Source organism: Fukomys damarensis, unplaced genomic scaffold, assembly GCF_012274545.1.
Source record: "Fukomys damarensis isolate Sample0158 unplaced genomic scaffold, DMR_v1.0_HiC HiC_scaffold_4, whole genome shotgun sequence".
In the NCBI taxonomy this organism is placed as follows: Eukaryota; Metazoa; Chordata; class Mammalia; order Rodentia; family Bathyergidae; genus Fukomys; species Fukomys damarensis.
The window spans coordinates 42889455-42911532 of record NW_022900916.1 but is presented as its reverse complement, the minus strand read 5'-3'; the positions used below and the strand labels follow the sequence as shown (position 1 = coordinate 42911532).

At 36.3% G+C, this 22078-nt stretch overlaps 1 protein-coding gene across 1 annotated transcript in view; it reads right to left on the bottom strand.

The window, feature by feature from the left end:
• Positions 1–19355, bottom strand: part of Iqub (IQ motif and ubiquitin domain containing) — a 77825-nt gene extending 58470 nt beyond the window's left edge. The window contains exons 1-4 of the mRNA XM_033758023.1: positions 17381–19355; positions 5083–5279; positions 4729–4944; positions 2679–2813 (exon numbers count right to left, since the gene is read on the bottom strand). Of these exons, the coding sequence (XP_033613914.1) occupies positions 2679–2813; positions 4729–4944; positions 5083–5275 (544 nt within the window). The 5' untranslated portion in view covers positions 5276–5279; positions 17381–19355. The remainder of the gene's footprint in view (positions 1–2678; positions 2814–4728; positions 4945–5082; positions 5280–17380) is intronic.
• Between the last annotated feature and the right edge of the window lie 2723 nt (positions 19356–22078).

Sequence of the window (22078 nt, the reverse complement as noted above, 5' to 3'; positions counted from 1 at the left end):
TAAATAATAAAATAAAAATTAAATTCCACAAGAAGAAGAGTTATAGTGGCATTCTTGTGCAGGACTTCAGCACTATAAATAAAGATACAATTCTGAATTATTTAGATATATAAACATATAACACCATGAAATGTAATAAATATTAAAAAATAAAAACACTCTATAGTGTGAGCAGGATCATATACTAAACCTTGCTAGTGGAGAACCATAATGTCTTATATGTAAATATGGGATAAATCTGTTAGGGAAAGCAGGATTATTATAAAACCCACTCTACCCTCTAAGGTAGAAAATCATAGGCTCAAAATTCCACAAAATTCCTTTATTTTTCTCTCTCCATATCAGAAATTCACGTAAATTAATAAATGCCAAGGTGAAGGTTAACCTTAGTTTTATGCTGGAAAAGGTATGCATCACTTCATTTGTTGTTGTTGTTGTTGAACTGCTCCAACTTCTACACCCTTTTCCTGGCTCCATCCTACCATAGTTGTATTTAATAAATTAACTTTCTTTCTCTGTTTTAAATCAGTGAAAGTGAAATAGTGTTACTGCCTGTTATTTTGTGTTGTGGAAACTTTACTAATGGAATCTGTATAAATCATCAAGTGTACAGTCTTCCTCAACCACAATTAGGAATTTGAACACAGCAGTAGTGATACTCATAAGATATATCAAACACCAGTCATCTGTTTTGGCTATGTCCAAGAAAGCACAGTCTAAGATCTTTGAGTTTCAATGTCACAGCCTATATTCTTAACTTTAAAAATAAACATGAATGTCTACATACTTTGTGATAAGTTGAAAAATGCATCCATATCCTACTCCTAAGAATGCTCTTATACAGGAAAAGTGACTTTATAGGATTTTTAGATGAAGGGATCATCCAGGGATATCTGGTTATGCCCTAAATGTAATCACATGTGCCTTTATTAGAAGACGGAAGACCGAATATGACCCTACAGGAAAAGGTACTAGGACAGAGGAAAGGATACATAAATATGCTACTCTGTGACTCTGCAGATGGAGAAAAGGCCAATGAATCAATGAATGCCAGGACTGCAACTCTAGAGGCTGGAAGGCGAGGAAGTGGATTCTTCCCCCAGAGCCTCCAGAGGAACAGAAAGCCGTGCTGACACGTTGACTGTGAGTTTCCCAGGGAAACTGATTTAGGATTTATGGCCTTCAAAACTGCAAGAGAAATACATGTTTCCTTAATTAAGCCACTAAATTTGTGATTGTTACAACAGCCATAAAAAACCAATACAGGTTTCCAGAGCCCTTTTCTTTCTTCTGCCTGTTTCTACACTGGGCATAGTGCCACCAAACTTAAACTCCAGTTCCAGTCCTGGAAGAAGGCACCCATCTTAGAGAATGGCTGATACGAAATCTAGCTTTTCTGTCACCGCAGCTGGCATCCTTTGTTGTCCACTGATAACACCTGATGCTTAGAAAGACAAAAGGTCATGAAGCACACTGGACAGAGAGATCCATAAGTTCCACTGATCACCAGCCCCAGCCAATAAGTGCTCTCTCTTCAATTTCGACTTCACCTTTGAGATAACAGGAAGTAATGTCAAATTTCCTCTGGAGTCATACCTACATTTCAGTTCAGACTCTGCCACTTATCACTGGCATAACTTTAGAAAAGTTTCCTGTTTTAGTTTTTACCTCTCAAAAAAAGTTAATAATAATAATACCTATCTCAAAAGATTGTTCTGTGGATTAAACGACAATGTAGGTAAAATGTTTTGTAGAAGTACTAATGCATAGTAAGGATTCAATAAACTAATCCTCATGATCATTGTCATAATTATTTTGTCAATAAGTATTTAAAGTTTGTTTCCTTAATTAAACTCTAATTGGTTATTTCAATACATTTTACTTTTTGAGTAATACATTCATTATAATAGATCCTTAAAATGGTTTGTCTAATTGTTTTTCTCTGGAAACTTTCTAAGTCAATATCAAAACTCTCAAAACAAAATATTAGGAGTTGCTCTGACATGTCCTACAGAAACATACAGTAGTCTAGGGAAACTATCACAAAAACTATATCCAGGCATGAAACAGGCTAATATAACTTCTGTGAGGCATTTCAATATCATCCACAAAATATAAATAAACCTAATTAACATCATGTGCATGACCTTAATATATAGAAAACATAATATTTTCAGAGGCTGGGGATGTAACACAATGGTATAATACTTGCATGTATGAGGCCCTAGGTTTGCTCCCCAGTACAGGAAGAGAAAGAAAAAAGCAAGAAAGGGGGGGGGACGGGCAGAAAGAGAGAGAGAGGGAGGGAGAGAGAGAGAGAGAAAGACACTGACTGGACTCTAAAGTCTCTGAATTTCCTTTCTCCCAGTCTCATAGCTTTTTGTAATATTCCCACTGAAGCATTTACACAGTATGTAGTAACTAATGCATGCCATTCTTCCTTACTATTCTATTGACAACTTGAGAATAAGACACTTCATGTTTCTTTGTATCTTCAGTTATTAGCCAAACAATGTAGTACAAATTCTTCTATAAAAATCTTTTAAATGAATTAATAATGCATAACCACAATATGCTGCAACAGTAAATATCAAGATATTTCATTTTAGACATCAAAGATATGGTTTACACGCTAAAACTAGAAATGACTTAATAAATTCATTACCCTTCAAGCTTACCTGCATAACTTATCTGCAGTACAGAAGGTGGGATGCTTAATAAGCTTGAAAAATGATCCCCAAGGTATTTTAAAATGGTGTCAACCTTAAAAGACATTATAATTTCTTGACCCACAGGAACAAGTACAACTTTTACTGTGGATAAAAAAAGAAAATAAATAATCATAATCAAATATATCCAGGGATAGCCAGTTATACTCCACAGATGCAGAATTACAGGCCTCTTTAATCATATGGAATGCAGATTACTTCTCTATCACACCCAGGCACATATAAGGAGAAATGGTCAACACTGACTTGCAAACATTTCCTCTAAAAATTAATACAGTATACATAATATCAAGATTGTTCACCCATGTTCAACATCCACTATATTTTATTCCTATAGAAGCCTAGGAAGCATCACAGAAAATCAAGGCATTTTTGTGTTTAAGCTCAAGATGTTAGAATGAACTGTAACTTCTTTTGAAAAAAAAATGACTATTATATGGCTCACTCTCCCACCACAACTATTTTTCAGAAAAATTGGCATTGTCTGACCCATACTCCACTGTACAAAATAGGAAATCAAGATATGCTTAATTTTAAACACAAAAACTGTTTTCAGAAAAATTATTACCTGCTAAAAATAACTATGGGAAAGAATGTAGGATTTAAGAACTAATTAATATGGAGTAAACTTTTTTCTTTTACAACTATAAACTTTCAATTTTAAGAGAAGATTTAATAAGATGAAATATAAAATCCATATTACAAGAAAAGATTGTGTACATTTCTAGATATCAGACATGACAATTGTTCATAAAGCTAAATGAGAAATTTATCAATAATCCCATGAAAAAACTCATCTAGGCATTAGTAATATCAAGGTTCTTTGAGTTAGCTAAATTTGTCCTAACAGTTCTGTATAAACAAAGACTATTCTTTCAGATGCCAAACACTAAATTATCAGAAGACTATCTTAATTGTTTCATGAATACAAATAGCTATGTTTAACAGATTTTAAAACTTTCATATTAGTGTCTTCTTGAGTGTTCAGAAAGAGAGTTATATTAAGGGATTTTTGGAATTCAAGAAGAACAGGACTAAAACAAAATTTTTTTAAATCATCATGTGTTTGCTATAAATTACAGTATCAGGCAAGAAAAAAACTATTCAAAATTAAACCCAAATTTACACTAACAAATGAAACTGAGAAATACTCTGTTCTGTCAGGTATGGTTTTCTGTCTTTCTTTTTCATTCTTTACTTTTGTGGACACACCACACAAGAATATACTACCCACTGTGTTCAAAAACTACATTTGACAAGCCAAACTAAGCTGCAGTTATTATTGTTATTAAATAATGGCCCGTGGTCTCTACCCTGTTGGTGGAAACTGTCTTAAGATTCATAAACAAGGAGGAAAAGGAAGGGTTAATGGTTTTCTGTGTAAACACCTTATTCCTGCTTCCCCTTCTTGGTTATCAAGGATGTAATAAGAGCCAATAGGTGTCCTCCATTTTGTTTGGTGAATGTCTTTAAAACTGATCTACAATGAAAGACAACAATGATTTCTTTCAAAGCTAAATATGAGGTTAACACAAAACAGACTACAGTGATATGTAAAAGCAACTTGCTTAGTGGAATGGACACTGAACGCAAAACTAGAAAATCAGGAGTCAAATTCTCACCCCAACTCTTACTAGCTATATACAACAATTAATTCCAAATAGGCATGCAAAGGAATTCCAATTATAATACTGAAGCATTTTTCTACCATTTCCCAAGGTTCTCGAACATTTTCAAAGCCTACTTTTTCAAACATATATACAAATATGAATTTAAAATTTAATGATGCTCATTTATTGAAGAAAAATAGACAATGTGGCACAGAGAACTTTTCACAGATACTGAACAGATTCAAGTGGTGTAACCACAGAAGTCTGGTGGATAATGGAATGGGAAAGTAGCACCAGGTATAAATACATTTTCAAACAAAAATAAACAAGAAAAAGCATCAATTTTTTGAAAAAAGAAAACAAAATGTCCTATCTTTTCTAGGTAATACCTGTTGCTGAAGGATCTTTAATTGGTATTTGCAAAGATTGTGTTATAGCCTTTATTTTATTCAGAAAGGCCAGACTTTCATCACTTAGGCTCTGTTCATCTGGTTGCAGTGCATACTGTTCTTCCTCATGGCTCAGAGTATCAGAAGCTTGGCTTGGAGATTCAGTCTTTTCCACGAGTTCTTCTTCATTTGATTCCAGACTTGTAGCACTCTTGTATCTTTGGTTCTTGGGTGTTTCATGACCCATAGTGACTTCTTGTTGTTGCTGCTGTTGTCGTTGTTGTTGTTGCTGTTGTTGTTGTTGTTGTTGTTGTTGTTGTTGTTGTTCTTCTTCTTCTTCTTCTTCTTCTTCTTCTTCTTCTTCTTCTTCTTCTTCTTCTTCTTCTTCTTCTTCTTCTTCTGCTTCTGATCCATTTTCTTCACTTAGTTCTGACTCTTCCAGTGCATCTGAAGGAACTGGGACATTGATAATGTCAACAGCATCATCACTTTCTTCTGTGGAATCAACAACATCCCGAATATCCAACTGTTCCTCTTGATCAGACATTTTCCTAAATGATAAGTAATAAACACATTTATTACATATGTGAGAGTTTCTATGTGAAATATCAAATTCATTGATGGTATATAGAGTGATGTTCATAATATAATATTGCTCATTATTTCTTAAATGTTGATTATCTTATTAATGGCAATGAATTTTTAATAATACAGAAAGTAAAGGAAGTAAGATAACTTCAAACAAGAATTCTGAGAACAATATTCTGTGAAGACTATACAGAAAAAAATACTTGAATGTATTTTGCCACTCATCCTTATTCAACAAAGTATGTCTTATAATAAAAAGACACTCAGAAAAATTATTTTCAAATATAAATTTGACATGGATACATGCTTCTCACATTACAAATGATTAGAAGCTTCAGAGAACCAACCAGCTTCGCACCAACTGTTTCTTAGCTGCAATAGAGACTTTGCATTAGCTCTGCACTCACAAAGTGTGGCACAGGTCTCCAATGACCAATGCCCACAAAAAGAAATGTGCAAATGTGAGTTGAGCTTAGAGTTCATTAGAGCTTGAGAAACAGGATGACAGCAACTAGTATCTTGGTCCAGGGTGGTCCAGGGTATCCCAGAGTTAGGGTACCAAGAAGGACCTAGATAAGAGCAGTGAGAAGCCAGAAGAGAAGCTACAGAAGCTGAAAGCCAGAAAGAGAGGATAAGGGAAGTGGCCCTGAGCTTGGATTTCTATGACAACAGCAAGGGGAAGGTTAGACCTGGGAATAGGAGTAAGATGCAAAAGCTAAATCTCAGGCTTCTGACTTGTGCACTAATTCTTACAGAAAGCAAGAGAGAGAAAAAAAATCACCTTTAGCCTGGGGAGATATCTGACTACCAGAAAAAAAAAATCTGAAATAAAAAATATATAATTGTTCAACTCAACGAACAACCTATAAAGCATTAAAAAGAGTTGAGAAGAGGACGAGTCAGAAAATTTTTTGTATTAAATGCTGCAAAGAGCTTAAGATATAAAAATATGAGTGATTAAGAGCCGTGGAAAAGAGAAAAAAAAGTTTAGCATATGGTTTTGCTGTTTTTCAGCCAGCAAAGAATGAGTCTGTATTCTTAAAAAGCAACAAAAAATATGTAACAAAAAATATGCATGTGGTCAATAAAGCCTAAAAATGGCCTTTTCAGAAAACTTTTGTCAGCTTCTGACCTAGCATATATCAGAGTTCAAGAAGGAGAAAATGAAATTAGAGGGAAGAAGAAATATTTTTAAACACAATGGCTGAAAATTTTTCAAAATTAGGAGAATGTGTTGATCCACAGATCCAGTAAACACAAAATAAATCCCATACCTTGTAAGATAAATAAAAATAATTCATAACCATATACATTATAATGAAATTACAGCAAACCAAAGACAGAGTCCCGAGGGTGAACAGTAGTAAAGGACATATCATCTATTGTTTTGGTATCATTTTAATTTGGTGACATTAATATAAAGAAAAGTGACTACAAATTTGTCATCAGACAAACAGAAGCAAAGCCCAGAGAGACTAAATGAAAAAAATAAATATCAACATAGAATTATGTACCCAAAAAAAGTACCTTTCAAGGAAAAAAATGAAAACATCTACAAGTAAGTTATCACAAAGATACCTGCTCTAAAGAAATTTCTAAAGGATTTCATTAAAAGTGGAAAATAATTCCAACTGAAATCTGGATGAGAAGGAAATTTGAACACATAAAGCCATAAACATATAGGTAAATTGAAACGAATATTGTCAGTATGGAATCATCATAAAAAATTGAAATAGTAGAGGTAAGAGACTACTATATGACTGTACTCTAAAAAATTGACAAAACTAGAAGAAATGGATAAATTGCTAGAAAACCATAACTACCAAAGAAACAGAAACCCTGAACACACTAATAATGAGTAAGGATACTGAATTGTAATAAATATATTTCAAAAAAGAAATACTAAGTACCAAATGGGCTCATGGAAGAATATTCTGCCAAATATTTAAAGAATTAATACCAATCTTTCTTAAACTTTTTAAAAATTAAGCTTAGGAAATACTTCAAAATTCATTTTATGGAGCCAGCATTATACTAAAAATAAAGTTCACAGCTACAGGAAAAGAATATTACACACTAAATCTCTATGGATATAGATGAAAAAATCCTCAACAAAGTACAGGTTGAAATTCTTAATCCAAAAAGTCAAAATTGAAGATGCTACTAAATCTAAACTTTGAATTTATTTCAAAATCTTAAAAACTATAAATTTTGAAACATTTTTGTCCTTTGGGAAAAGAAATGCTCAAGCTGTGTTAGCAAACTGAATTCAGTAGCATTTATTTATTTATTGAGTACACGTTTGCATTTCATGCCATTTACAATTGTCTTGAAGAGTGCTTACATGTACATATTACAGCTTGTTTCTTTATCTTTTTTCCCCCTTTCCTCCCCCTTCTCTTCCCTTGTTCATACTTGTTAATATTATCTGTCTCAGCTCAGGTTATGGCATACAGTGTTTACATTAATTGGGGTTACGGGGTTTCTGTACATGACACATCTTTGTTTTTCTTATTTCCCCTTCCCCTCCTCCTCACCCCTTGCACTTGGTCCCTTGGACCACTCTCTCTTGCAAGAGCTCCATCCTCTTGTCCCTTTCTTTTCATCCTTTCTCATTTTCTTTGTATTTTGCCTCACTCAAATGAGAGATACCATACGACATTGAAGTTTGTGTGTTTGGTTTACTTCACTCAACGTTATATTTTCCAGGTAGACCCACTTTTCTACAAATGCCTCAAATTTGTCATTGTTTGTAGCCAATTAGTATCGCATTATACATAGATACCATGTTATTTTTAATCCAATCATCTGTTGATGGGTATTCAGGCTGCCTCTAGGATTTAGCTACTGCAGCATCATTTTTAAAAAGATCAATCAACATAATCAAGTAAGAATTATTACTGGGATGCAAGAACATTTCAATATATACAAATCAGTAAATGCACACATGCGTTAGCATATTAACAGAAGTAAATCCAAAAACCATATAATCATATAATCATGTCAAGAGATGAAAAAAAGTCCTTGACAAAATTCAACATGTTTTATGGTAAAAAAATTTAATAAGTTAATCATAGAAGGGTATGTCAATGCAAGAAAGGCCACAAAATGAAAAGTTCACAGCTAATACATTCAATGGTAAAAAGTTGAAATCTTTTCTTCTAATTTCAGAAATAAGCCAAAGATACCCTCCTCTTACTGCTTCTTTTTTTTTTTTTTTTTCTTAGACAGGGTCCCACTATATAGTTGAGACTGACCTGGAACTCACTATGTAGTCCAGGCTGGTCTCAAACTCACAGCGATCCTCCTGCCTCAGCCTCCTGAGTTCTGGGATTACAGGTGTGCACCACCATGCCCAGCTTCTTACTGCTTCTATTCAATGTAGTACTATAAATTCTGGTAAGAACAATTAAACATGAAAAAAGAATAGAAGGAAGGAAAGGAGGGAGGGAGGAAAGGGAGAGAGTGAAACAACTAAACAAGGAAGGAATAAGTCAAATATTTTGCACTTGCCTGGTATGCATGAGGCCCTGGGTTCAATTCCCAGCACTGAGAAAAACAAATGGTCACTGCTCTAGAAGAAGACTGGCTCTATCTCTCACGGCTGCTCATCAAACAAATTCCCTTGAAAAGACAGTCCAGAGCAAAGCTGCCATTTCCTCTCAAGCAGAAATACAAGAGAGCTGTGGAGAATTCTCTCAAGAGGAATACCAGCCAGCACCAAGGAGCCTCTCATCAGCATCCTGTGAGTATTCTCTTAGCTGTCCGGGGAGGATGCCAAGTTCAGAACAACAACCACAGTGTCTCACACAGCCAACAGGAGTTGTGCCTGCTCATCTGTCCTCTGGAACATTGTCAAGTCCCATCTGATTCCACCCAGTGTGCATAAGCCCGCATGCAATAGCCCACAACACTTACTAGCACTCCCAGGGCAGAAACCTACAGGGTATTCATCTAAGGTAGAAAAACATTAAACCAACTAGGACACCCACCAAGTCAACAGCATAGATTCTCCTATGCCTGAGAGTAAACTTCATGACCGTAATATAAGTAACTAATGTCCAACCTTAGTAAAAAACAACAACATAAACACATAAGGTTTGCTTTTGGAGTCATTCAAAATTCTTTTTCTCTCACCCAGTATTTAGTCATTCAATAAGCCCTGCTGGTATTAACCTGAAAACTCAGTCTCAGTCACAGTTCAACAGTACTACTGTAAAAGCCCGTCAGTCACATTAATTTCATTTTGAAATTTCTACCTCCAAAAGGAGTCCATTAATGTCACAGCAGCCAGAATGTGTGTGTGTGTGTGTGTGTGAGAGAGAGAGAGAGAGATAGAGAGAAAGAGAGAGAGAGAGAGAGAGAGAGAGAGAGAGAGAGAGAGGGAGAGAGGAGGATCAAATCTAGAACTTTGTGCATATGATAAGTACTCCACCACTGAGCACCCCACCACCACAGAAATATTTTGATCAGACCAGATCATGGTCCCCCCATACTTCAATACCCCTATAATAAATATTTTAATAAATAAAATGTTTTCCAGAATAGAAGTTAAAATATTCATCTTGGTCTTCAAGGTCCTAAATGATCTACAGCATGCTCACCTGTGTGACCTCATTTTGTAAATACTCCACACCCGACCCCCAACTTAATATATGTGGGGTTGATTTCCGCTTTCTTTTTTCTCCCCGCTCCCCCTTCCTCTGGCCCTCTTCTCCTTCTTCTTCTTCTGTACTGGAGATTAAACCCAAGGCCTTGAGCATGTTAGGCAAGCAGTCTACGACTGAGCTACTGCCCCAGCTCTTCTCTTTTATTTTCAAACTATTGCCCAGGCTGGTCTTGCACTTGTGGTCCTCTTGCCTCAACCTCCCAACTAGATGGGATTACAGAGGTGGCCCACCACGCCAGATTTTCATTTGCTATTTTCTCTGTCAAAAGTGTGTTACCAGATATCTGTACCACTAACTCGTTTTAATCTTTCTCATCTCAGCTCAAATGCAACTTCTCCAAGGAGGATGGCTAACTATACCCCATTCCCATCCCTATTTTATTGTATTCATAGATCTAATAACTGCTGAAATGCATAATTTGTTTATTAATTTTCTCGGTTATTGTCACCATCCCTTAGTAGAATGATGCTGTTGTGAGAGGAGGAATCTTTTCTACCTGTTGGTTCTCCATAATGAGAAACAGGTTTAGCAATTGGTATATGCTTAGAAATTCTTGATTTTGATAAACAAATAGGTAAATATATGATGCAAAGATCAATATTATGAGGATTGTTGATCTAATTCACTATACTTGTTGAACAAAAGGAAAAATACCTGTACATAGGCCAAAAATCAGTACATATTCCTGATTTCAAAAGCTTACAAGCTAAAAATAAAGTCAAACTTTCTTTTTCTGATAAAGTGCATCCACTTGTAATATCATATTTAATTAAATATTAGAAGAATTTTTATTAAAGTTAGGGTCAAAAACAAGATGCAATAACTATCACTGCCATTGAACACCATAAAGAAATGAGGTATAATTTGCAGATAGTGCCGAAATTGTATCACTCAAATGAGTCCCTTTTAAATTGGGCTAACAAAATCAATATGAACACCTATCGTTGAAAGAAATATCCAATAATTAGAAAATAGGATATATTGGTTCACTTTCTCCATGTATGTACCACCAACTCTAAAAAAAAAAAACTGTTATAACTGACCTCATTCATTTTTTTTGACGAATTTTTATTAGGCACCTGTTCATTACCAATCACTCTGAGCTGTGTCTAAGGACACAAAAATGAATGAACTACATTTATAGAAACATCCCTGCAGTAATCAAATTTACATTCTAATGGGGAAACCAGACAAGAAACAACTAAAGTAGCAAAATATATACTGGGTCAGATGAAGACACGTAATAGGAATATAATAAAGTGAAGATAGATAGATAAGAGGTACTCCTGTTTCCAGAGAAGACACAACAGAGTAGAATGGGAGGTTTTGCTGAAGCAAGTATGGTAAGACACGGATAGCTCACCTATGATAAGATGACATTTGAGCAAAAGGCTAAAGTAAGAATAAGTAAGGCATGAGAACAAATGAGGGAATAAGAGAAAGCAAGTATCTCTAAGCAATAGCTAGTGATTTCATGTGGCTGCACAGTGGTGAGAAAGGGGAAGAACAGTAGGAGTTGAAGTTAGAGACAAGGTTGTGGGGAGAGAGCACCACATCAGATTGGGCCTTATAGACCGTCAGCGTAAAGCCAATAAAAGGTTTGTAGGAAAGAAATAACGGCATCTTACAATCTAATAGACCTAATCCAGCTACTGGGTTGTCAAAGAGATTATGGAAGGCAAAAGAGTAGGAAGCTGGTAGATGACTCGGAGTCTCCTGGAATCTCCCACAGTAACCAAGATATGAGGTGAAACGAACCAGAGTGATAGTGGAGGACAGATGGTGAGAAGTGGTTACATTCTGCATATATTTTAAAGATAGAGCTGAAAGGATTTGATGATGAACTAAGCTATAGACTGTGAGATAAAGACAGGAATCGGGGATACTCCTAATATTTTTAGCCTGAGCAACTGAAAGGATAGGGTTGCATTTATAGAAATGAGGAAAGCTGAAAATAAAGCAGGATTGGAAAGTGAGTGGGAGTTATATCACAGTTTGGTTTGGGGGAAGCGGATGTTTCAGATGCCCATTGGACAATCAATGTAGGGTGGGTAGTTTAGAGTTCTGAGAAGCCGTCCAGGGAAGAGAACCTGGAGAGTTAGAAGTCTGCAGATGGTATGAGACATGTGATATCTATGCAGTTACAAATAGAAGCCACATGCTATAAAGCAGTTCTTTTGATGGATACTGTGTAAATCAACACCCCTTAACCTTTCTTGGCAATGCAACTGCCTCCATTTGCTACTTGCTGTGTTTTGTATTGTGTTTTGTGTTCATTACTTACCAGGGATTTAGCTCAGTGGTTCTGGCGCCTGACCTGCAAGTGCAAGGACCCAAGTTCGATCCTGGTACCAAAAAGATTTTTTTTGATTGTGTTCATTACTAGTTTACCATGTTATATGACCTAAATTACTCTCCTGCATACAACATATATCCACATGAGGAAGATAGTACTGATGATCTTCCTTCCCTATGACATGTAGGTTCTATGAAAGGTAGTATCTACAGTTCATAGGAGGTACTTAATTAATAATATGATATGTCATAAAAAGTAAATAACTGCATAAAAAGTTTTCAAGCTGTTAGTTGCTGTTAAAGAAAGTGGTTAGCAACTGTTCTTACAATAATTAGCAGTGATAACCATCTGTGTAGCCCAAAAATAAGAAATTTTAAGGTTCTAAATTATAAAATCATAGTGGTTATAGGTCAGAAAGGAGTCACTCCCATCTAGTACTATGCTCTAAGCTTTGGTTTTCCAAAGTGGGATTTCAGGAAGAAATCGACCTTAGAGCCAGTTGGCCTGTGTTCAAAATTTCACTTAGCAAATCCCTGGTGAGAGAAGCAATCTGCCATGGATCCTGACTGTCCCAACATGTTCTTGCTGGGTACAACAAAAATGCAAAGCCAATACCACTTCATATCAAGGTCATATCTCAGGGTTGCATTTGCAACAGGAACCTATGAAAGTTGAGATAACTGCTTCCCCTGAAGAGCAAGTTTTGCTTAGTTTACTGCAAAATCAGTAAAATTCTCATGTGCAAACACTTATGTAGGGTCACTGCTATGGACTGGATACCGTCTAAGTGTGCCCTTCAAGGGTTCGTGTATTGAGAAACTGTTCCTCAGTCTGACAGTGTTGGGAGGGGGTAGACCTTTAAGAGGTGGAGCTTCACAGGAAGTGAAGTGGGGGGCACCACCCCAGAAAAGATTAAAGTATTGCTGTAGGACCACAGCTACTCCAGAGAGAGCCCTCCCCACCTCTGGCTTCTGGCCTGGAGCTGTGTGGCTCCCTTGCATGTGACCCCTTGCCATTATGATGGCTACAGTGCAGTCCCTGGATTCTCAGCAAGCTGGCTCTGTGCCTTTCAGACTTTCATCCTTGGAAAGTGTGACCTAAAAAAAAACAAAAACAACCTATTTTTCTTTATGAGTTTCTCAGGAGAAGCTATTCATTTATATCAGAAAACAGACTGACATGTTTACCCGTGTTACCCTTGCAGGCTGGGGACCACAGGAAACTGACACAAACTTGAAGCACTGGCTACTTCTGCCATGAGTCCTTCATCTCTGACCAGCACACCAGAAACAGCAAAAGATAAATATATTCATGTGCAAGTTAGGCAAAATACCAAACCTTCACAGTTCTTGACTCTTACTAATTGTTTGATTTGAAGATAGTTTCTTAAGTCTCATTTCTTCATTTGTGAAATGGATTATTAATAACTTCGACATCAAAGGTTCTCTTAAGAATTAAATAAAATAATGTATAAAAAAATACTTAGCAAATCATTCCAGGCACACAGTGAGTACTTAATAAATGCTATCCAACCACTAATGGACTATTTCTAAACTTTCTAAAAGGCTGGTGATAATTATACATGAGTAATACCTCACAGTGCTACATAACTACTTATTTTATTCAATAAAAATACTTCCAAAATAAAGCATAAAATTAGCAAATATTTATACTAAATTATTTAATCCACATAATTAATGTTATTGTGCTCATTTTACAGATAAAGAACTTAGCATAGAAAAATTGAATAATGTGTTCAACATCACCCAGCAAAAAAGAAGATCTGTGATACAAATCCAGTCGATCTGGATCCATGTTTTTAACCATGACACTCTGCAGCGTTTGCATGTGAGACCTGGGAGAACAGGTAAGGGTTCTGGTGATTAAGGAAAAATCTAGGAACTGCTGATCTTAATCTAGGTGAGGAGCCTCCAGGACTCCTCATGGTATATTAGTGGAGGTCAATAGTTAATGATAATTTTACAATCAGAAACTGTCTTTTGTTTTTCATTGAGAAACACGACTAACTTAAAATTTAGCAGAAAGTATTCAACAGGGTTTCGTTTTCTTCACACATCTAGGATAAGCAGATAACTATAGTGATTCCTAATACTACCCAGATATATGTCAACATGCTGCACTCATATCTATAAATATGCATAAACTTGTAATCAATAAATATTAAATGTAAATGACAGGCATAGATATCACAGTATGAAACATGAAATGCTGTGAAATTTCAGCCTAAACAGATAATATCATTATAGCTATGGCTTGAAAGATTTTATGAATGTTTTTTCATTATCATTATTATTAATTTTGTTGCTATTGTTAGCCAGAGCCACAGCAAGCCAGGCAAGCACTCTGCTACAAAGCTACATCTCCAATTCCTTTTAGTTAGAGACGGGGTCTTGCTTAGGTGTCCAGGGTGGCCTCAAACTTGCAATCCTCCCACTTCAACCTTCAGCAGGCTGAAGAAGTGCAATTGTGATTCTGAGTAGTACAACTGCTGTTTTTAAGAGTAATATAAACTTACAAAATAAATAAAATAAACCTAAAAAAACAGAAGAGTATAAAATAGAAAATAAAGTACCATCTGATTGGCATGATACCTTAATTTTATTCCTTGATGTTTGGCAGTGTTCACAGTTTATCTGTCTAGAAATTGTCTACAGTTGTATATTTAACGTTACTTGTTTACATTCATGTGTGTTATGGCTTGTCTTTAGATGGCCCCTCCAAAACCTCATGCAGTCTTAGGTGGGACTTTTTGAGAAGTGGCTGAATCTAGAACGTGGGATTGATTCATGGTGCAATGTTTGGCCTGAGGGTGTGAGTGCTACCAAACTAAGTAGTCTGAATAAAAGAGGCAGAAAGATCCCATGTCAAGGTCCCTTGTTGCTTTTGCTACCATGCTTGTCCTCTGTACTGCCCCCTGCTGTCACTCTGTCTTGGAGCCAGTCAATTATGGACTGAAACCTCTACAGACTGTGAACTAAATAAACCCTCTCCCCTTTAACTTTGGGTGTTGAGTATTCTATCTCAGCAAGGAAAGAAAAGTAAGACAAAGCGTCATTAATCTTGATTGGAATAGGGTGTTCTTGGAAGGGCAATTGGATTGTGAGAAGATTAACATTATCAGCGGATACAGATTGATGAGTTCACACTTGAATGGGCTGTTAGGAGGTGGGTCCTAGTTGGAGGAAGTGCCTCATGGGGGCATGATCTGGGGAACTGTATCTGGTCCCCGGCCCCTACCTCTCTGGCTCTTCCCCACTCTCTGCTTCCTAGATGCCACATGTTAAGCAGCATCTCCTCACTACAGCCTGCCACTGCCTTGGAGCCAACCAACCATAGACTGAGACATCTGAGACTGTCAGTCAAAATAAGCCTTTCCTCCCTTAAATTGCACATGGCAGGTATTTTGCCCCAGCAACAGAAGAGCCAAGTAATGCAGCTTATATCATTATAAATTTGAATATATAAACTACATGACCATTTATTTTAAAGCTTTATATTCTCTTACAAATTTTTAAAACTTTAATATATACTTAACATACATCTTAACATTTATTTCTACATAAAATCTATTTTCCCACATCATTCCTTTCAATTTCCATCACATCATGGCCCCAAGAACAGGCCCCTGACAGTTTCCTTATCCTTTTTCAGGAGGCTTACTCAAATACCCTGATTTTGTATTTTATTACTTCCCATTATACATTTGATGTTAGGCTTGTATTCTTTTATTAGACTGAAGTTTTAAATTGTTAGGTAGTGAAATGTATTCATCTTTTTGCTTATGAGTTTCCAGATTTCATAAAATGCTTAGAAACAACTCAAAATGAAACATACATACATTTATGTGTACATAGATAAAGTGCGGCATATCTATAAATGATAGACAATGATTTCAAGATATATAATATTAAGTATAAATGTGAAGCACCATACAAAATATACAATGACAGGCACAACTACCCATTTGTATGTACATAGATCATCTCTGGAAGTTAAACTGGAGTTATGGGGGAAAATGCGTAAAAGGCAGATTTTCAATTTTCATTCTTCCTATTGAGTTTTTAGTCATTTTATATATTACCTATTCAAACAATCTCTAGATTTATCATCAAGAACTTAAAAACCTACAAATGCTGGTGAGGTTGTAGGGTTTTGGGAAGCCTTCTACATCATTGGTGGATGGTAAACTAGTACAACACTATGAAAAGCATTTCCACACTATGGAAGTTGACGTGAAGATTCCTTAAAAAACAAAAAATAGAAATTCCATTTGACTTGGAATCTTCTTGAAAGAGTTAAAGACATCATATTACACTGACAGATGCATACGCATTGTTATAGCAGTCAGTACAACTCCTAATGGCTAAATCTTGGAAGAGGCCTATATGCTCATCAACAGATGACTGGACAAAGAAAATATGGTACATACATGATGGATTACTACTCAGCCATAAAGAAGGATAAATTTGAATCATTTGTAGAAAAATGAATGCACTTGAGACCATAATGCTAAGTAAAATAGAGCAGACATAGAAGGTTAACTATTGCATAGTTTCATCTGTCATGAGAAAACCAAAGAATAAATAATTTAAAAAGCAAAATGAAAGATTGTAGGTAACAAGGACACAGACATTTTGATGGGAAGGAGACCTAAAAATGGAGGGAGATCTAGGAGGGGAAAGGGAAATAAAGAAGATTAAGAAGCAAATATGTATAGGTAGCAACTCCCTGTGATAAATGTACTCATTGTGCATAGCAAATAACTAATAAAAATAAATACAAGAAAAAAAATTAAAAAGCAGTCTTTATTATGACTGTATACAGTTCTCCTTTTCACTTGAGATGCACGATTTCATTCTTACCATGACACACACTAGAACATTACTGCAAGTAGTAAGAAGGCGGAGATCCAGGTTTGCTCTCTACCAAACAGACAGGCCTCTTGGAATTTTAAACTTAAGACGCAAAGTCTAGGTGGAGGAAAAGAGCGAAGTCTGAACGCCCTCGATTTGCTAGACTGGACGTTATTTCGAAGGAAGGCTACACGTTTTCTAACGTCTTGTTTCTATATTATTACCTTACGTTGGGCCCTCAGGAGAGAGTTGCAGCACACCTCCCAGTCTGAAGCGGCTGCTCCCGAATCCCAAATCAGAGGCGGAGCTAGAAAAGGCGCTGAGACTGGCGCGGTGTACAGGACCTTCAAAGCAGAAGCGTGGCGTTCTGCAGTGGCCCAGCAGCCCCTGAGCCCAAGAGGATTGGAGTCGCCGGTTCAAGGCCGGCCTAGGGGACCGGCCAGAAGACAACCAAACCTGGCCTCCTGCCTGGCTAAGACACTCAGCCCCTGCGGACCAGGCGATTTCTCAAATCCTTGGAAGCGGCTATGGCTCTCGCCAGAGCCTCTGTTGGCGGCCGTATCCTAGCAACGCTCCCGGAGCCGAGGCCTCCAGCCTGGGCGAAGTCTCGAGCTGCTCTTAACCGCGCGGGGAGGAGGAGCCAGTGCCGAGGCTGCTACCTGTTGGGCACCTATCTCAGAAAGACTGCGGCGCCATCCTCTCTCCGAGGCCTGTTACACTGGTAAAAGGGCAGCGCTCTCCCAACCAAACTCTAAACAGCAGTTTAAGCGTACAGTCTTTTCTTTAAATCATAATCGGAGAATACAGGGATACAACTGCGCCCTCTTGATTTTGTTAATTTTAGAACTTGGCTTTTGGCTTCCTGGCAGCCTAAGAACAAAGGGAGACCATAGCTATTTAGTAGTTGCGTTTCTAAGGAGAAACAAAACGTTTTGCTAAAGCACTAAATTGCAAAGGGCCCTCCTTAATAAATTCTTTAAAGTAAGGAAGTTTTAAAAGAAGAACGGGATAGTGTTGGGGAAAAATCAAGTATGTTCCTGTTAAACATGTGGTAACAAACTTCATGTGACTATCTCATAATAGTGCTTATTATTGTTACTCAGCACCTTACACAGATTCCTAATTTAGTCCTTACAAAGATTTTATTAAAGAGGAACTGCTATTAAGTTCCATTTTACTAATGAGAAAACCGACACACAAGTTAAAAAAAGATTAAGCCCAAGCAGTCAGATCCTAAAGCCCGGATTTTAATCCATTATTCTATGCTACTATGTTTAACACCCTACAGTATTTTTTAAAGATGTGGAGTTAACAAAACTAAAGTTTTGTTAAATTTAGTACAAGTCCATTTCCTCATTTACAAGGGACAGGGTCTTCATTTCTTTATGCCATGTTCCTAAAATGGCACTTTCATCTCTCTAAAAACTTCCTGAAGTCCGATGCCATTTTTTCCAATCATCCCATTTTAAAATGCATATTTCTTATTAGAACAATATGGCAAATGTATCATATTTTCAGATAAAAATTGGCTTTGTTTTAGTAATCATTTTAAAAGATGCAAAAGCTAAAATTTTATTCGCTTCTATACTATCAGGAAAAACAAAGGAAAACGGTTACACAGATAACCACTAATATTTGTCTTTCATGGGCAGATCTAGTCTGCAGGTGTTCAGAAAGGCTTTTCCAAATGCTCACTCATATTTCCAAAATCATAACGAATCTTGACTTCTAGTAATTTTTAAAAATCCCATTCATCTTAATTCCTACTTTTCTGGGTCTTATCTTTCATTATCCTCCATTTTAGGGGCAGTAGGAAAACACTAGGGTTAGAAACAAAGACAAGAAATGTCGAGAAGAAAAACAAATCGTAGAGACTTCCAAGTACTTGACAGCATTAAATATGACAATACCCACTCTACTTATATTTCATATAATTTGCTAGCATTTCCCATTTTATTTTCCACCTTAAATTTACTCATTGTCAGGATTTATTGTCCAAAATGTCATCTTTTTCAAGAAACATCTACTTTTATGCATCTCGGCATGTATTTATACAATAATCATTTGTTTGAACTTTCTTATACAGTATTTTTACAAAGATGCCACCTAGTGGCTATATGAAACAGAGCGTTTCAAAGTAGTTCCCTTGTTACTAAGCACCTTGCATAGATTCCTAATTTAGTCCTTACAAAGATTTTATTAAAGTAAAACTGCTATTAGTTCCATTTTACTAATGAGAAAACCAAGACAAAGGTTAAATTTTAAAAATAAAGCAAGATTAAACCGCTTAGGTTAAAACGTAGCATAATATAAATGGATATTAGAAAAAAAAAGTATTTGAGTAAATTATTTAGAAAATTAAGGACCAAAATAAATATGCTTTGGAAATTATCTATGTGGATTAAATTTGGATCTTGTTTGTGAGCTGGGTAACAGAAGTACAGGTCCATAGTCACTTTGCTGACACTTTTTCAATTCATCCTATGGGTTTAATATTCAAAATTTTTCAGTTTGAAAGGAAATATGGGCATATGCTTTAGATTATGCAACAATTCATGAGTTTAGGAATAGACCCCAGAATCAAACACATTACTTCTGCAGCAAAATATTCATATTATAGTGGGATAAAGGCCATAAATATCTTTGTATCAGTTGAGGTCCAGATTCCAAATGAGTTATGAAAAACTTTCCATTTTCAGAGATTTTTGAAATTCAGATAAAAAATTGTGGACTTGCCTTACCTTGAAGGAATCTACCCTCCAGTGAAAGAAAGTAAAATGCAATATTCTGTAATAAATAGTAATATTAATCTTTCAGAAAACCAAATGGGGGATGAATATAATCAAAATATATTATATACATTGAAATTCCCCAAAATGTTAAACTAGGAGGAAAGGTGGGAAAAGGCTCCTGGGGGAATGATTAAAGTCAGTTTTATGCATGTGCAAATCTGCCAAAATGAAACCCATTAATGTGCTTAACAAATATGCACTAATAAAACGTGTAGGAAAAAGCTAAAAAGTTTACCTAAAAACAAATTTTAAAATCATGAGAAATTTTAAAAATCATGCAAAGCTTTTCCTTTACTCATATGTAGCAGCTCATCTATCACAAATTACATTTAAGTGCACCACAAAAAGTTATCTATCATGAACTTAAAGATCGCTTTGAAAATTGTTAGCAATGCATAGCTAAATATCTTTAACATTTGTGTGTGTGTGGTTTCTGTGTGTGAATTTGTCTTTTTCCCATCCCTACCATGTTCATGGAATTGAGCTGATACCATGGAGTCTGGATCTGTTGTATGATTCTTCTGAGCACGCTTTATCAACCCACCTTAGGCATGTACTATGAATGAGGAACAAACTTGTATTTAAGACATAGGGATTTAGGAGTAACCTATGCAAGGTCACTTTTTTTCTCAGTACTTTTCTTCATTATCGAGAGCTTTGGCTTATTACCTCTAAACAGAATTCCAATACATTTCTACAGCCTCCATCCATATTCAGATCTCTTATCATATTAAATATGAAACCTAGAATCTCATAGAACAGTGACTTTTATTGGAGAAAAAAGTGACTTTTATCAGTAACTGCAAACGAGGAAGGAAGGGAGGGAGGAAAGGAGGGAAGAAAAATACAAACTTGTTATATGTTCAGCAACATGGTACATAACCCTAAACCCCAGGGTGTTAGGTTCTGTTCAAATGATAGAACCTGAGAAAAATAAAATAAAAAGCTGACATTAGGTTATATATAAAATGTTTCCTATATGTAGTTTTCTAATGTCTTCCTGACATTGTTGATTTTTCTCTTTGAAAAGGAACACATTCATAGATTACCAGCTTAATTAGCCTCACTTTTCTGACTATACTTAGGATTTGAGACAGGAAGATTGCAAGTTCAAGCTCTACCTGGGAAACTGTCTAAAAAATAAAAAGGGCTGCGGATGTGGCTGTGTGAATACCCTGGGTTCAATCCCAGTACAGGGAGGGGGAAAAATAAGGAAATGCAAAGTCAAAAAAAGATAAGCCCCTCCCCATTCTGAAGAAAAGGCAGGGTCCGAGGGCAATAAAAGGGTACAGTGAATCTTGATGCCCTATGTATAGTTCTATTCAGATGACAAACTACTCCAACTACTCCTCTTATAGGAAGGATGGAAACCTTGAGAGCTAACCATTATTCAGTAGGGTTCAGGACAGTCACAGGGCATACCAAGCATCCTTACAAAGTTATTAATTAGTAAATTACATGGTTCTCCTAAGTAAAAGCCATTTCATCCCAAAGAAAAGAATTTGCAGAAATTTAAATACTCTGAACTCAGTCCAGATGTGGGAAGGAGTATCAACTCCAACTTTTCCTTCTTGAAAATCTGGAGTATAGTGACTGGCCTGAATCAAACCTATAGGGAACCTACAGCAAATTAAAACAAGCTATTCTGAAAATTACTCAAATTAGTATAATAGACCCTTGGCAACACTGAAACTCCATGAACAGAATCGTCTGCAAAAGATGCTTAATCTGGAAGTTTATAAGAAGTAACTGGAAAAAAGATTTGATGGAGTAAAACAATCAGGTATGTGGTGTATTAATTAATGGTCAACTTGAGTAGGAATGCCCAGCTGGGCTGTCAGCAGGGTTCAGGGAGTGAAGGACCACCTAAGGTCTGCTGCTGGAATGGCATAAAAGGAGAACAGGAGGGGAAGATTACATGCTGCTTATTTCCCAGGAGCTTTGTTGGGGCTGAGATGGTTTTCCTGATATGATCTCGGCTGTTCTGGTCCTCAGAGGAACTCATGTCCTTGCCATCACTGGAGATGGCTGCTGTTCCCTTTGTGGGAGTTCTGGTCTTCACCTTTCAGTGTTGTTTCCTGACACCAGTACAGCTCCCTTAGCCTTCTGGCACAGATTCTGCTGGTGCAG